We start from the raw sequence: 16,317 nt of genomic DNA, 5'->3' as shown, positions 1-16,317 counted from the left end.
CCGACTGCTATGTTTGTACGCACATAGAGCCAGTCGACGTTAGGGACACAAAAAACAACACGAGGAACAAACAGGCAGTGGTTTTGAACAAAATCAATGTACCCGGTACTTCACCGATGTCTGTAACTCAGTACATGAAAATATTCGTAGCTTGACGCACTTTGAACATAGCTCGTAACATTAGGGACAGTGGAAAGCCCATAGAACTACGTGTACAACTATAACAGCCACTCATGTAGTTGGTGCTCAGTGAAGATTTTTCCGATCAACAACTTTGACGGATGATGGACTGACCTTTTCTACCGCAATTGTTATCTCCCTCGATTCAGCACAAAATTTTCGTATGGACTATTGATGCGATGTTTACAGTTGTTACGTGGGGGTAAATCCTAGTCGTATTTACGACTGCTGCGTAAACAGTCACTGAATAAACTTTGCACGCATTTACGAGCACTGGATATTACTACCGTTTTTAATCGAAAACCGTCCGTATATGCGTATGACGGTTGTGACAAAAACAACACAAGGAATCTGGCGTACATTGTTACTGCATTACTTTGACCAAAAATCACCCAAATGCCGAACGGTGATCATACAGAACTCTGCTGCAGGTTTCTGGACTAAACGACCCCAACCGACGGGTCCCAGTCAACTCAGTGCCCGGCTCGACGTCTACTCTATCAGCGTCAACTCAAACTTTCACTCCAGAAAACTTTACCCCACAAACTGGGAATATACTAAATTTACCTTGTGTATTGTATTGAAAAAACCTTACCGGGGCCACGGAGCAAATTAAAAAGCCAACAAACCCCAACAGAAACAGTGGAATGATCATTAGTGTGCAAGGTCGCTGTATTATATGTCAGGGTAAAAAAAAATCTAGCTTTGAAATTTCTGGACGGTACAAACGGCGGGGCAGAATTAGACAAGATTACGACCAATGTGTTACCGCCGATGGTACATAACGTACTGTTGATAGCAGGTAGTTCGGTGTCCAGTGAGGACGATTCCGAATATATCACGGCTGTTGATTTGAGCTGCCTCCGATCGAAAATTTTCAACACAAAGACATGATATCAATAATTTTGCGAGATTATAAGTACCCGCTGTCTTCTCGCCAAATAGCTGCGATCAAGATCATTATGATAGAAGCAATTGACCGCCGAACACCTGCTTGCTGTTCTTATACACAACGTGTAAAAACTTATTATTCCTGCTGAGAAATACGACAGCAAATATTGCAATGTGAATTTCTTACTATCTTCCTCGCAATGGTTTTGCATCTGTGTTTATTTTATCACGGTCACTGGACCATTTCTGACGATTTTTTACTAACAAAGAATCAGTTCACACTCATCGTGGGAACACATTGCAAAGACGTTCACAAAATTTTCATCACATGAAAGATTACCGTAATCCCCGTTTCAAAGACGTAGGAAATGTATAATTATTTGTTTATCTTGAAAAATCCCGAACTGAAGCCTCTAAATACAAAATGATTTTTCTTCTGAACAACTTCCCGACAACTTTACAATCACACTCTGGTCATCACATGGCGGTTGTAACCGTACATGTGCTGCTGCCAATGGGGAATCAAAAGACTTCAAATCAACAGTCAAAACGTATGGAATATCAATATCCAAGCAATGTAAAACAGAGTAATTTTGATAAGGTCAATTTATTGTACATTATAAAAAATCTCCAGACCACTCGGAACAGCGTAAGATTATGATCTCACTCATTCGAATACTACACTCGCACGGTAGGGTAAAAATGGGAACTCAGATCGTTATATACTGTTTCCGTCAAGCGAGTCCGCTTATCTAAAGACGGCAAAAATGGTAAAAAAGACGGTAAAATGACCATAATTATTATTGCTTGTCTCTGTAAATTTTGCCAACTATTCGTTAGTAGTTGTCGAATTTCTTGAGTTTGTCCGAAAACTATTTCAGTGAATGACGTAAGTTTCAAGACACCCGAGTGCGAACGCAATATCGATATTGGGATAGCAAAATCAGTCACAGACAATCGAGGAAGAACATAAGAGTCTATTAATCTGCGATTTCATTCATCCAAGGTTACCATGAAAGTAAAAAAGGTAATGTTGTGCCCTGGTTGGGAAAGAAAAGTTGATTAAGTTTTCAAAAAAACGTCAGATAATACTCGAACAATTTAGTAAAAAACAAGCTCAGAAAAACGTATAGAGAAGAACGACATCACCGATCACGGCGATCTTCAGACCTTTTATCATGTTTCAGTCTGAACGGTCAACATTTGATGCTATAATCTATGTCAAGTGTCTCTTTTTGGTCAAATCCGACAGAGATGAATCAATCACGATTTAGTTTCATCGCCCCGACCCGACAGGAAATAATGAAGCTCATGGGCACCTGTATACATGTAATCGTGGCATGAACGTATCCAATGCCCGTCCACTGCATGAGCCATTGACCGTGCATCGCGAGCAAACAACGGTTTTGGACGTCACGAGAGCATTTTTTTCGCAGTCTGTGAGCGGTTGAGTGGTTTGGGTAGGCTGCATACATGTAGAGATCGGAATCGAGTTGATTTCGGCCGAAAACAGAAAAGTAGTTTTTCGTGCTCCGTCCAAATTGGATCCGCATGTTGCCGGTTTTGTCCATGGTAATCAGCAGAGCTGTGATAGGAGGCCGTATAACGCCGGGAATACACGTCATCGTACGCAGGGCTAGGCCACAACATACTTCCAAAAGCGATCTATCGTAAAATATCGTACTGCAGGCCAACACACACATCACCCATTCATAGGCCTACAGGTACACAGATCAACGAACAAAAAGGGAGAGGCAATCTGCTTGAAACCATGAAGTAGTCCGTTTGTTTCTGAATTCATTGAGGCGCGTGTTCAGTAACCGTTGGTCAAGTTTTTTGTTCAGTAGTAAGAATCGTTTATTCATTGTTGACATCGTAATCGATCCGATGTACACAACAAATGTTTGATCGTTTGCACCTTTGCGCGTCCCCTCGTGATTGGCAGCTGTTTGAATGCTTTCATCTATTGTTTGTTGGACGCTTCGAACACAGCATCGAAGCAGTTTTGGCATAAAAAATCAACTTAAAATGGAAAAAATGAGAGAATTTCGCCAACAGGGTGATGCCACAAGTATTCACAAAACGTAATATGTTGGAACAGTGCTTTAATTTACACCATGGTTGTTGAAAGATCCAGATTTTCGGGAGCATTCGTTGACGTTGTTACCATGTGCCACTCATGTTGGATTATGAATGTCCAGGGAGATAGGGGGTATTTATAGGCTCCCCCTGCCTTTAAAACCTTTGAATTTACATGCCACTTTGACACTCATGGCAGCAATATACATACACTTTTTCAGTCTCTAATGGGTTTTATTCAAAGAAAACTCTTGAAAAACTAAGGATATTTTGAGATCGGTTTGTTAAACATTCCCAGCTATTAGGGCTTTAACGCTCAAGGAAAGCCAAAAATAACGGACTCGGCAAGCATCGCCCATTAAGTTTTGGCTTTCCTCTCACCCTTGCCCATAAATAAACGTTAATGGTCACAGGTGTCCGGAGTTGCCGGTGTACATGCATAGAGAGATATCTCTATATCTCAATATCTCTCTATGCATGTACACCGGCAACTCCGGACACCTGTGGCGTCGCCCGTTATTTCTAAAGTATTACCACACTGGTGTTCATCGACAGACAAAGTGTATTCTTTATGACTAAGATACTGGTAGATTAACTTAATGAAATTTAGCATGAACTTTCAAAGATAGATTTCCAAATAGAGGACGCACCATTGGAATTTGTTTGCTATGCTTGTTTATGCAAGATTTTAATCTTCAAGTTCATACACTTAAAGTGTATGAAGAGAGTGTACGTTAGCAGAGAGTTGTATCGGGCCAAGTAATGGTAGTGTCCTTGTAGCGTTACGTTTGAAACATTAACAACACAAGTTGAATTTTATTGGTCAACAACAACAACAACAAAAACAACAAAAACAAAAACACGACTAACAAACATAAACAACAATACAAACAACAACAACAACCAGATGTCTGGGTCCCCTATGTCCCTAGAAGAAGTGAACCATGATGTCTTGGCAACAGCCCTTGATAATATCCGCTTTTGGTGATTCAAAATCATAACAGCGTCCTTGTAACTAACTGATTGATATAATCATAGACCCTCCGTTTTTCTCGAAGGTCTATGATATAATTCACGACAGCCAGATGGGCACTCGCAATATGTAGATTACTTGACTTGTCAGCACTTACTCGATCAGTAAGCTTAACCCTACTGGACTGTAAAAACTTATATATGATGCGTAAAATACGCCAACAAACATAAATGACAAACACTGGTTATGTGTGTGAACGTGGAAAACTTCTTCAATGAATATCACCGACACCGCTTCACAAAATCATCGCATGACACCCGTACCCGGTAAACCGTCGCCTTCTCTAGACCACTTTTCTGATGTTTTCAAAGTTGGCCTTGGGTGCTTAATGCAAAGCTTCGGGCAAACTTGTACTTGCAAACTTGATAATGAAATTTGCATGCTTTAAATAAATTGATTCGGCCAATTTAAATTTCCCAATTTATCCTAATAGGTTTAAACATGTGTGCTTCAATATGCTAAAAAAGTCCATGGAGCTACTAAGTATGACACCCACGTCTGCAACAGATGCAATCGCGGGATTGGAAATCTGTGATGATTTGATGATGGATATTAATTTTGTCTTTTCAGTAAAAGTGATGGAGCAACATTTTTCTTTATTCATTTTGAATTTGCGCTTTGTGCTGCAAAGAGTCATAGAAAAGCGTTGCTGTCTATGTTATATTCAATAAACATAAATGTATACCAACATTGAGACTTGATTGTAATAAATAACTCGAAGCATATGACTAGTGAGGCGTCCGTCATTCGATCGATGGGGTGTGACACTTTCCAAAATACAACTTCAACTTCGTAATTTATATTTCGCTCTTCAAATGCACACAGCAAGTCATGCAAATCTGCCAATTTCGATTTTCGGAATGGGGGGACGGGGATTTCGACTGTTGGTGATTTTTTAAATCCTACCTTGTGATGGTCGTCGTTATAAACACATTATGGAAAGAGGACTAAGGACTAAAGGACTAAATATGACAAATGTACATTATACATTGTTAATAAGTGACATAAGATAATGTTCGTACTTTCGAATACAGTGCTGCAACAAAAGGATATATTAAATGTCATCGCGATCTGGACAAACCACAATAACTTTCTTTGACGTATTGCTATCTTTATCCGGCTCTCGAGTAAAACGGAAAACGTATATACAATTTACTGGACAGAATTTCTTTTTGTTCAGTTATGGTTTACGTGTTTAAATACCTTCATTTCTGCCATCTTCAACACACTGCGGAATATTGTTATGTTTTCCTTCGAACAATTTTAGGCTAACAGTTTCTATTCCAAGAAAGAAGGAGATTTAAACGTACTTGGAAAAGAAAGTCACATCCATACATTTACAAAATCAACGGTCGACAATCAGTAATCCAGAATTGAATCCGTCCCATACAGTCAAGTGAAATAAAAACCAAATTAAACTACTAAACAGTAAAGACTCTTTGGAAGACATGTTTTGGAACACAATATATAAAAGTATAGAGACACTAATTTACAACGGTGTGAAAAATAGTAATATAAATTCCCAAACTCACTGAAAACTAGTTTGTATACATTTATAAATTGAGTGAAAAACCTCTATCCTTCAAATTATCATGATTACGGAGAAATTGATATATCGGGTTTCAACGGAAATTTATTCACCAGCATATTGAATACTAGATTAGTAAAACTCTTAGACAGTAATGGTGCCATTCCTAAGGAACAACTTGGCTTCAGGAATGGTTGTCGTACTTCTGACAATTTTTTTCATTCTGAAATTCATTTATACATAAATGTTCATATGAAAGCAATGATGCTTTTATTGACAGGGAAACTTTACTAAAAAATTATTTAAATTTTATAAAGTTTGACACATCGGCGTATGTCTGAAATTGCTTTCAAATGGAATAAACAAACAGAATATTTTATATAATTTAAATATGTAAAAGAATGCTATATTTAAAATTAAAACTAATAATCCAATATATCAATTCAACCATCAGAGTAAGGCGAGTATGTAACTTTGTTATTTTAAATTTCATTTGTTCTTGCACTATGTACCCTCGATTTTCAAATCTTATGATTGTGACCTACCTAACTTAAATGAACTCCTGTCAAATGTCTCCTTTATGCAGTTGACAGCGTTATTCTGTAAACGTTAAGTCTTCACAAATGTCTCGACAAGTTAGAACGTTACTGTGCAGTTATTGTTATAAGTCAAAAGTACTAGTTTTTCATAACTAAAATAAATTTCTTATAACATACACTACGTTTTAATAGGTTGACAATTTTAGCCTTGACGTTACGATGATAACTGTAATGTCTAAATTTTCAATGTGGCATTAAGATGGCGGAAAAGAGCTGAATTAATAGACGTAAACCATATCTGCTTCGCGTTTGGCCCGATCGTCTTCATCTGCACTGTCGTCTTCGTCCTGGGAGCCTCTGCGGTTTTCGGTTGGCGTTTCATATCCTTTTGGAAAAGGTAAGAGAAGGGGAAATAAGTAGATTATGAATACTGAAAAGAAATAACGAAAAACGGCGATTACTAGGATGAACCAGTGACTGTAATCAGTTAACGATGACAACCAAGCCTTATTTCATAAAAAATAGCAAAAACTTATTCCAATGAAAATAATTTCGTGACCCCAACCTTGGTCCTTTGAACTGCAGGCTTGAGGATCACCTTCATGGTCCTTTGGTTCTAGCTTCAGTAAAGGGACTGATACTAGAAAGGGAAACGAAATACAATAGACTATCAAAATCACCAGTGTCCACATAATGAATTTGCTCAGATGAGACATTTCTACGAATATCAATATTGACCATATAAATCAATAACAATTTCCATTTATCGGGGTAGAGTTCTAAGGTGCTGAACAAGGAAACAATGATCAAACAAAAGCTCTCTGAAAGAGATGCGATTTCAGGCCCTTTTAAGGTGATCAACGTAGGCGACTGGCCAAGTTTCAACAAATCACTGTTCCACAAATCGGGAGCGCATTTAGAGGAGGAGCATTTTCCATGAGTTTGCAGGTTACACCGTAGCACATGAAGAAGACGTTTTTCCCTTTGATCGAAGTGATTTTGTTGGGATATCATTTGAGCTATACTAACTTATTTATTTAGAAATGAGGTATTTGCACATATAGTAAAGAATCCTTTAAAGTACAAATTGAATACGGAAACAGGGACTACAAAGCATGTCTATGGTAATATTGCTAAATAGCAGAGGAAATACAAAAAATTAAATTGATAATAATTTCTTTACCTTCACCTATTTTAAATTGAGCTTCTGCTCCAACTTTGGTCTGGTCATCCTCCTGTGTACTGTCGTCTTTGTCGTGGGAGCTCCTTCGTATTTTTGGTGGAATTATATATTCTTTCGGAAAGAGAAAAAAAAGAGATATAAGTGGACTGTCAATACATAAAGAAATAACTGAAACAGAATGAACCATCAGGGTAAAGTCAAGTCGGAAATTAGTAAGCATTATTAGCTACAGCACAACAGTAAGACTCGGGTAATGATCCTAAATGACTACATACGTGGGGTCATCCAAGTTATTTGTCTGAATCAAGTGAAATGCCCTTTGACCTCACGCAAAAATGCAAGTTTTCCCCCTTGACTCAGTGGAAAGTCCACGAAACTCACTATTATGGCAAGGGTAATATTGCTATATAGAAGAGGGACCACTAACAAGTATATTCAAACAAATTTCTTGACCTCACCTGCTTTGACTTTTGCTCGGCCACTCTCTGAATGAACCAGTCCATTTTCCGATGTTTCTGGTTTGACTACTCGTTCCTCAGAATAGTCGTTTGGAACCCTTTTTCCTCCCATTCCACGCGGAAAACAACCTCCTGAATATATATAAAAAGATCAATTTTTGTTGATTATCATAGGTCTTTTGAGATAGTACAGATCGATGGGCCATTTTTGTATGGAACTCTTGCGAAATTGATTAGAAATTAAGAATCGGCTTCGAAAATGCCATACCTGTGTTATTCACAGCTTATATAGTCTTGTGATTTAACAACAGATATCTTTTTGATTCATCCAGTATAACGAAGTATAACGAACTCATTTCCAAATGAACAATAGTAATTTTTAAATTAGATATATATTCATAACATATTTACATTACTATATTAACCTTTAAACCAAATAGTCCGGGCGTGGATGATCTTGTTGTCCTCAATCGATTTCATGATAAACTTGTCCTGTGGATTGTCTTTTCTAAGAGTGACAATTTCAGCCAGGACGTTACGCTTCTTACTATTGTCATGAACATGGTACAATAATCCTGTAAAGATATATAGATCATATTATTATAAAGTTCGTATATACATGAAAAAGCGATACTGTATAAGATGTTTGAATCACGATTAGTATTTGCATTTGATGACTTAACTTTCTTATCATCATAATTTTTCCTTTGCTACTTATCAGCAACATCTGTAAATAATTAATTGTATCTCAACATGCAGTGAGATGAAACTGGCCGAAAGAAATTTGAATTCAAAATAATTTCGTTACCCTCACTTCTTTTAGGTTGGGCTCCTACTCCTGGTTTGGCATGATCCTCCTCCTGTTCACTGTTGTCTTCGTCCTGAGAGACCCTGCGTCCTTTTGTTGGCGTTTTATATCCTTTAGGAAAAGGTAAAGAAAAGGCAATACCGATACAGACACGAATTAACGGAAAAGTGGTGAAAATGTTTGGTAAAGCCAAGTCAGAAATTAGTAAGCAATATTAGCTACACCACAATAGTAAGACTCGGGTAATTATTCTAATGAGACATGGGTTCATCCTAGTTATTTGTCTGAATCAGGTGAAATGCCCTTTGACCTCACGCAAAAAAGGCACGTTCTTCCCCCTGGACCCAGTGGAGAGTCCATGGAACTCGCTATTGTGGCATAGGTAATATTGCTATATAGAAGAGGAACCACTAACAATTATATTCAAAATAATATTTTGACCCTTACCCGATTTGACTTTTGCTCGGTCACTCTCTGAATGAACCAGTCCACTTTCCGATGTTTCCGGTTTGACTACTTGTTCCTCAGAATAGTCGGATGGAACCCTTTTCCCTCCCATTCCACGCGGAAAACAACCTCCTTAAATATATAAAAAGATCAGTTTTTGTTGATTATCATAAGTCTTTTGAGAAAGCACGGAACGATGGGCCGCTTTTGTATGGAACTGTTGTGAAATTGATTAGAATGTATGAATCGGCTTCGAAAATGCTATACCTCTATTAATCTATGCAGTCTTGTGACTTAACACCAGGGGTCGTTTCGATTTATACCAAACTGGGATATATAGGCCTACGGAAATTATATCTGAATTAATTATACTAATACATATTTTAAATAAATATTCACGGTACATTTATGTTTCTTTATTAACCTTTAAACCAAATAGTTCCCGCACAGATGATCTTGTTGTCCACTGTCGATTTCATGATAAACTGGTTCTGTGGATTGTCCTTCCTTAGTTTGACAATTTCAGCCCGGACGTAGCGATACTTACTATTGTCACGAACATGGTACAATAATCCTGTAAAGATATAGATTATATTATAAAGTCCGTATATTTATGAAAACGCGATAGTGCATCAGATGTTTGAATCCCCGTTGGTATTTGTATTTGATTACTAAAACTTTTTTATCATCGAAAATTTGCCTCTGCTACTTATCAGCAAAATCTGTAAACAATTGTATATCAACATGTAGTGAGATGACATGGGCCGAAAGAAATTTGAATTCAAAATAATTTCGTTACCCTCACTTCGTTTAGATTGGGCTCCTACTCCTGGTTTGGCATGATCCTCCTCCTGTTCACTGTTGTCTTCGTCCTGAGAGACCCTGCGTCTTTTTGTTGGCGTTTTATATCCTTTTTTGAAAATTTAAAGGAAAGACAATAACTATAGACTACCGATACAGACACGAATTAACGGAAAAGCGGTGAATATTTTTGGAGGAGCCAAGTCAGAAATTAGTAAGCAATATTAGCTGCACCACAATAGTAAGACTTGGGTAATGATTCTTAATGACTACAGACATGGGGTCGTCATCCTAGTTATTTGTCTGAATCAGGTGAAATGCCCTTTGACCTAACTCAAAAATGGCACGTTCTTCCCCTTGACCCAGTGGAGAGTCCACGGAACTCACTATTATGGCACGGGTAATATTGCTATATAGAAGAGGAACCACTAATAATTATATTCAAAATAATTGCTTGGCCCTCACCTGCTTTGACTTTTGCTCGGTCACTCTCCGAATGAACCATTCCACTTTCAGATTTGACCATTCGATCCTCAGAATAGTCGGATGGAACCCTTTTTCCTCCCATTCCACGCGGAAAACAACCTCCTAAAATATATAGACAGATCAATTTTTGATAATTATCATAGGTTTTTTTGAGAAAGCACTGAACGATTGGCCGTTTTTGTTTGGAACTCTTGTGAAATTGATTAGAATTTATGAATCTGCTTCGAAAATTCCATACCTGTGAAATCCTATGCAGTCTTATGACTTATCACAAGGGTCCTTTTGATTTATATAACCGAGGATATACAAAGAACTTATATCTGAATTAATAATGGTAATATCTTATCGAAATATACATTCACAAAATATTTTCATTACTATAATATTAACCTTTAAACCAAATAGTCCGGGCGTGGATGATCTTGTTGTCCTCAATTGACTTCATGATAAACTTGTCCTGTGGATTGTCCTTTCGTAGAGTGACAATTTTAGCCAGGACGTTACGGTACTTACTATTGTCACGGACATGGTACAATAATCCTGTAAAGATATAAAGATTATATAGTCCGAATATTTATGAAAAAGCGACACTGTATCAGCTTCCCTTGGCTACATACCGACAACATCTGTAAATGAACTATCTTATCTTACCATGTAATGAGATTAAATCGCCTTAAACATTTTTAATTCAAAATAATTTCGTTGCCCTAACTTTGTTTAGGGTTATCTTCTCCCCCGGCGTTGGCCTGATCATCCCCTTGTGCACTGTTGTCTTCATTCTGGGAGCCCCTGCGTCTTTTTGTTGGCGTTTTATATCCTTTTGGAAAGGTAAAAGAAGGGTCACTGAATAACTACTATCAATATAGCAAAGCATTTAAGGAAAAAAGTCGACTTACTAGCGTTAACCCCAGATACAATTAGTATGCAATGTTAGCTACAGCACAATAGTAAGACTTGGGTAATAATTCTAAATGACTACATACATGGGGTCATCATGGTTATTTGTCTGAATCAGGTGAAATGCCCTTTGACCTCAGCAAAAAAAGGCACGTTCTCCCCCTTGACCCAGTGGAAATTCCAAGGAACTCATTATTATGGCATGGGAAATGTTGCTGTATAGAAGAGGGACCGCTAACAATTATATTCAAAATTATTTCTTGACCTCACCGGCTTTGGCTTTGGCCTTGTCACTCTCTGAATGAACCAGTTCAATTTCCGATGTTTCAAGTTTGACTGCTGGTTCCTCAGAATAGTCGGATGGAACCCTTTTCCCACCCGTTCCACGCGGAAAACAACCTCCTAAAATATATAAAAAGACGAATTTTTGTTATCATCATAAGTCTTTAAAGAAAACAGGGAATGGTGGAACTCTTTTGAAAATTGATTAGAATTCATGAATCTACTATTCTGATTCATTTTGATTCTCGCCAATGAATGGGGAGTCTCGATGATTCTCGCCAATGAAATTCAATTCTCACTGTACTTGGTGAGAATTTCCATTCTCACCGGTGAGAATTTGTTCTCACACTTGTTCTCGCCAAGGAGTGCATTTCTCACCAATCTTCAGGGGAGATTAAAATTTTCTCACCGACAGCTGTGAGAATAAGAACAGATTCTCACTGATTGCGAGAAAGCGTCATTTTCTCGCTCTAGTCTCGCAATTTTTCCCTATAGTGAGGGTAAAACCAAGGCTTAAATTACCAATATTACACAAGCTATACTAGCCCTCTCATAAAAATGAGCCCAAAACTGATTTTAATTCAAAATAATTTTGTGACCCTTCCCTTGGTCCTTTGAACTGGTGGCTTCCCGATCATCTTTCTGGTCCTTTGATTCTAGCTTCTGAAACGGGACTTCAAGAAAGGGAAAATAAAAAGACTAGATTATCCATGTCACTAGTGTGCACATAATGAATACACTTTACTGGGTTTGACCCCTGGATGAAATTTGTTAGGGATATCATATGAGCTATACTAGATATTTGTGATGTAGAAATGATACAGTTGGATATCTTTTGAAATATGAAAGAATCCTTTAAAAATATAAATCGCATATGAAAAGATAGACTGAAAGATTCAGTCGCGTGCGGGCGCTCCGGCGCACTGCGACCTACGACCCTTTACCACGACTGAAGGCACACTGTACTTGGCCGCGGCAAACTCAAAGAAAAAAAGTACCGCCCACAACTGTCTTCACAGACTTTTCAAATATGTAAATCATGGTACGTACGTGGGCTGTTTACGGGCATAATGAACACGCGGTAGTCAAGACAACAATGTCAATCAACTGCATCGGCAGCGCCGACATTGCATAATCGCTCTACTCGGCAGATGAAAACAACGACACGTGTGTGTAAGCTTTATAGGCTAGCCGCTTGTCGGAGAAAAAAACTTACATGTAGATACAATTGTCTGTATGGCTCCATTGACGCCTATAAAAAAAACTCCATAGCGTCTTTCGCGCTGAGCGCAGCAGAATGTGCAGTCTGTGGGGAGCTCGGAAGAAAAGGTCGATCTTTTCGAAAACGACCGGCGATATCGAGAAACTGAAGCAACTCTACACAAACATTACCGTACACACTAATCCAAACTTCCCTACAAAAATCCGAGGCGAAACAAACATTTTTATTAACACAAACAATCGGATAAGAATGTAGGAACACATTTTTGAAAGGAGTCAAACACAAACTCGACACAAAAGCATTTTGGATAGTAAGGTATGGAGCCTCTTTCACATTTTTACTTTCGCGCTGAGCTCAGCAGAATGTGCAGTCTGCGGAGAGACTGTAGACTCTCGGAAGAAAAGGTCGATCTTTTCGAAAATGACCGATATCGCAGAGAAACTGAAGCAACTCTACAGTGGAGCTTGCCTTTGTAAGTGTGTCCATAACTTTGGGTGCCAGCGTGTAAATCATAGATTTCCCATACCGTGGGGCCCTAGCTGTTGGTAAAATAGCGGATACATCTGTGCCGCCGCATAAACTCTTTAAGTGCGTCTCTTTGCTCTCTTTTCAACATAATATTATATAGGAATACATCAGAACATTTACTGACTGCCTCGGCAATGCGAGTCGGCGATTGTTCGGATCGGCCATAATGATCAAATCGGAACGCTAGCCACAGACGTCAACATGAGTATAGCTTCGGCCGTTTGATTTTCAATACTTCGAGTTTGAGAAAACACGTGTTTGTTGACAAACGAGACATGCTATAAGCTAATAGGCGGGACAAAAGCCAGGCGACAGTTTTGAATATGCTAATCACGATCACGCACTGAGTGAGCGATGTGGGCGGTCTTGTTACCCTACATACTGTCAATTACCTCCTTTCTGTAATACGATTGGTTCCAACAAAATTTTGTTGGAGAACAGGATTTCAACAGTGTGCCTTCAGTCGTGGTAAAGGGTCGTAGGTCGCAGTGCGCCGGAGCGCCCGCACGCGACTGAATCTTTCAGTCTAATGAAAAGAAGGAATTGAAATAAAGTTTTGACCCTCACTTGATGTGGCATTGGTCTGATCATCCTCCGAATGGTCCTGTTCACTGTCAGAATTATCCTGGTCGCTGTCTCCTTTCTCAAATTTTGCCGGTGCAGTTTTAGTCCCTTTCAAAAACGGGAAAAGAATTACAATACCCACTTTATCGAGATAAAGAAACTTACTTGGTAGTGATAATACGGGGTTAATAATCCAGCACGTGCCTTCAAAGTACGTAAACGGTTAAGATGGAACTTCAAGAGGCAGACGTGAAATCACTGTAAACTGCAAATATCGCATTTGGTATCGCCCTAAACTCTCTGTCGCATCGTCGCTATAGTTGGTTGCTTCATCGTTTCAATTGAACTCTGTCACCGCCTCATAATCGCTGCCATTCGTACTGGTTTAGGTTTTGCTGTATAATATAGCATCTGATCGCCATCGCATCGGCGCCTTATCGCCGTCATATTGGACGTCATTATGACAAAGCTGCAGCCAATAGTATGCATGCGTTCACAAACCTCAATAAAATATCGATTTTCCGATCGTTTTTTAACGTTTTCATTATTTTGGATTTTAAGCGATATGTCCTTTTACGTAGGAACGAGAATTCGAAGGAAATTATAACTTACATCTAAATAACATTTGTTTTGTAAACCTAGAGGATGTATTTTGCTTTCTTTTTCCATGAACGACATTATTCACTCAAAATTGCTACGCAACAGAACAGGGAAAGCCAAACACTTGTCGTTTGTTAAAATACTAGTTAATATTAAATAGTTTCTGTGCCAGAGAGCAGGTGACAATTTGCCCGACGCGAGGAGGGAAAATTGTCTCCTGCTGCGAGGGCAGATAAACCCATGTACTCAGGCGATCCTATATGCCTCTTCACAGTTAATGCTATATGACATTTAGTTACAAGCATGGCATTCTCAAACAATTTTACCATGTTATCGACCAGCATCAAACAGATTTTAACGGAAGTGAAAATGGCAGTGTGCGCATGGATATTTTACATCTAGCATTAAGCGTCCACTTTGACGCCCAAAAGGTCGAAGGGCTAACTCCCTAGATGTTACTATTCACATTAATGCATTGCGTTGCACTCACATCGAGGCATGTAAGAAGTGGAAGCCATCATGATTTTTGTTATTAATTCGATGCTTTATTGTCGGTCGAAACATTATCAGAGTGAGCTTTCCGAGAAAGCCCAATCGGCACTGCATCTCGCCGAGAAAAGATGGTCGAGTGAGTTCATTCGTCTTTCGGACAGAAAGACAGGACATATATATAGCAACCACTTCGATAATGCCCCAAACTCATCTCTTTGTTTCAAAGTAACTCACCAATTATAAACGTAATCTATGACGTATCGTTATGTAGAAAACAAAGCTGCAAGAAAGAGTAACATCCTGAGAAATCTTCGAGAACGTGAAGATTGTGCCGCCGTAGCAATGCATGGCCGCCACGCAGGTCATCATGAAAGGTATTATATTGATCTTTGGACTATGGCTGGATGACGATTATCGAAAAACAAACCTCAGCATTGCACAGGCAAAGAGGTATATTAAAAACAGTAGTTGCTATAAAGTATGATTCTATAATACGATTTAAATAACATATATAAAACAGTGAATATTTACTGACACATTTTTTACCATATCCGATAGGTCCTGTAGCCATACAATTCAATATTTGAGCTACAAGGTAGTGGCGACCAATTCATGAATGTGCAAAACTAGGAAAGGTACTTGTACAGGTGTTTATGTTCCAACGCATACTGGGTTGAAAAGATAGAGCAATGTCAAGGTGCAAATGAGCATGACCCTCATATAACCAAGCTAACATGGGTGAATCATTTCATCTACCACATACTTCGACTGTGTGTTATGATAACACTTTGGGAGGGAATTATTCGCCGCTCAATGGTTTTGAATAACTACGAGACTTAGGAATTAGCTTTGTAAACCATATAATCGGAACCACCCTAATTTTATTTTGTTTAATCAAATCCCCTGGATTATCAATACAGCATGACACGCGCGGAAAAGATACGGGTTACAAGATGACCCGTGGCTGAAATAAGTTAGCAATATTACTAAAGCCATAGTCGTCGTTTAACATGAGTTTCATTTTACACTGGACCTACACGAATTACCAGGGTGGACCCAGGGCTGAGTGCTTGAGTACTTCTTGATCTGAACTCAATGACAATCGGCTCTGTGTTTGTATGATCCAAAAAAAAATCATACTTACGAGCCATTATAACCAAACTCAAATCTCAGAGATTTTGAAATGATTGTTTTTGGACCTCCTTGTAGTGCGGCAAACCTTTGAATAGTGTGCATACCCCTCAGCAATCGTTCGGCAACTAGCTAAACTGCGCATGCTCAGTCTCCCGGAAGAGAAAT

The 16,317-nt window shown here is 38.7% G+C and overlaps 1 protein-coding gene across 2 annotated transcripts; it reads right to left on the bottom strand.

The window, feature by feature from the left end:
* Window positions 1-5,148: 5,148 nt before the first annotated feature.
* LOC139148414 (ABC transporter F family member 4-like) lies at window positions 5,149-16,289 on the bottom strand. Of its 2 annotated transcripts, XM_070719860.1 has the most exons (14): window positions 16,163-16,288; window positions 13,930-14,034; window positions 11,601-11,732; window positions 10,824-10,973; window positions 10,413-10,535; window positions 9,952-10,056; window positions 9,571-9,720; window positions 9,147-9,278; window positions 8,706-8,810; window positions 8,317-8,466; window positions 7,892-8,023; window positions 7,434-7,544; window positions 6,816-6,890; window positions 5,149-6,635 (listed from the first exon to the last, which is right to left on the bottom strand). In XM_070719860.1, exons 1-14 carry the CDS (start codon window positions 16,167-16,169, stop codon window positions 6,529-6,531), a joined length of 1,584 nt encoding a protein of 527 aa, XP_070575961.1. In that variant the 5' UTR covers window positions 16,170-16,288; the 3' UTR covers window positions 5,149-6,528. The 2 variants fall into 2 exon arrangements, with proteins under 2 accessions (XP_070575961.1, XP_070575962.1); XM_070719861.1 differs by lacking the exon at window positions 9,571-9,720 and having other exon boundaries at window positions 16,163-16,289.
* Window positions 16,290-16,317: the final 28 nt, after the last annotated feature.

This window comes from Ptychodera flava, chromosome 13 (assembly GCF_041260155.1).
Source record: "Ptychodera flava strain L36383 chromosome 13, AS_Pfla_20210202, whole genome shotgun sequence".
NCBI classification, from domain to species: domain Eukaryota; kingdom Metazoa; phylum Hemichordata; class Enteropneusta; family Ptychoderidae; genus Ptychodera; species Ptychodera flava.
The sequence above is the reverse complement of the archived record's forward strand: the minus strand, read 5'-3'. Positions and strand labels throughout refer to the sequence as shown.

What these genes read in the sequence shown, in the direction of transcription:
- LOC139148414 (XM_070719860.1), bottom strand. An exon ending in CAAGGCCAAAGCCAAAGCCG is followed by an intron (nt 10,974 to 11,600) that starts GTGAGGTCAAGA and finishes ATATCTTTACAG; the next exon opens with GATTATTGTACCATGTCCGT. An exon ending in CCGGACTATTTGGTTTAAAG is followed by an intron (nt 10,536 to 10,823) that starts GTTAATATTATA and finishes TATATATTTTAG; the next exon opens with GAGGTTGTTTTCCGCGTGGA.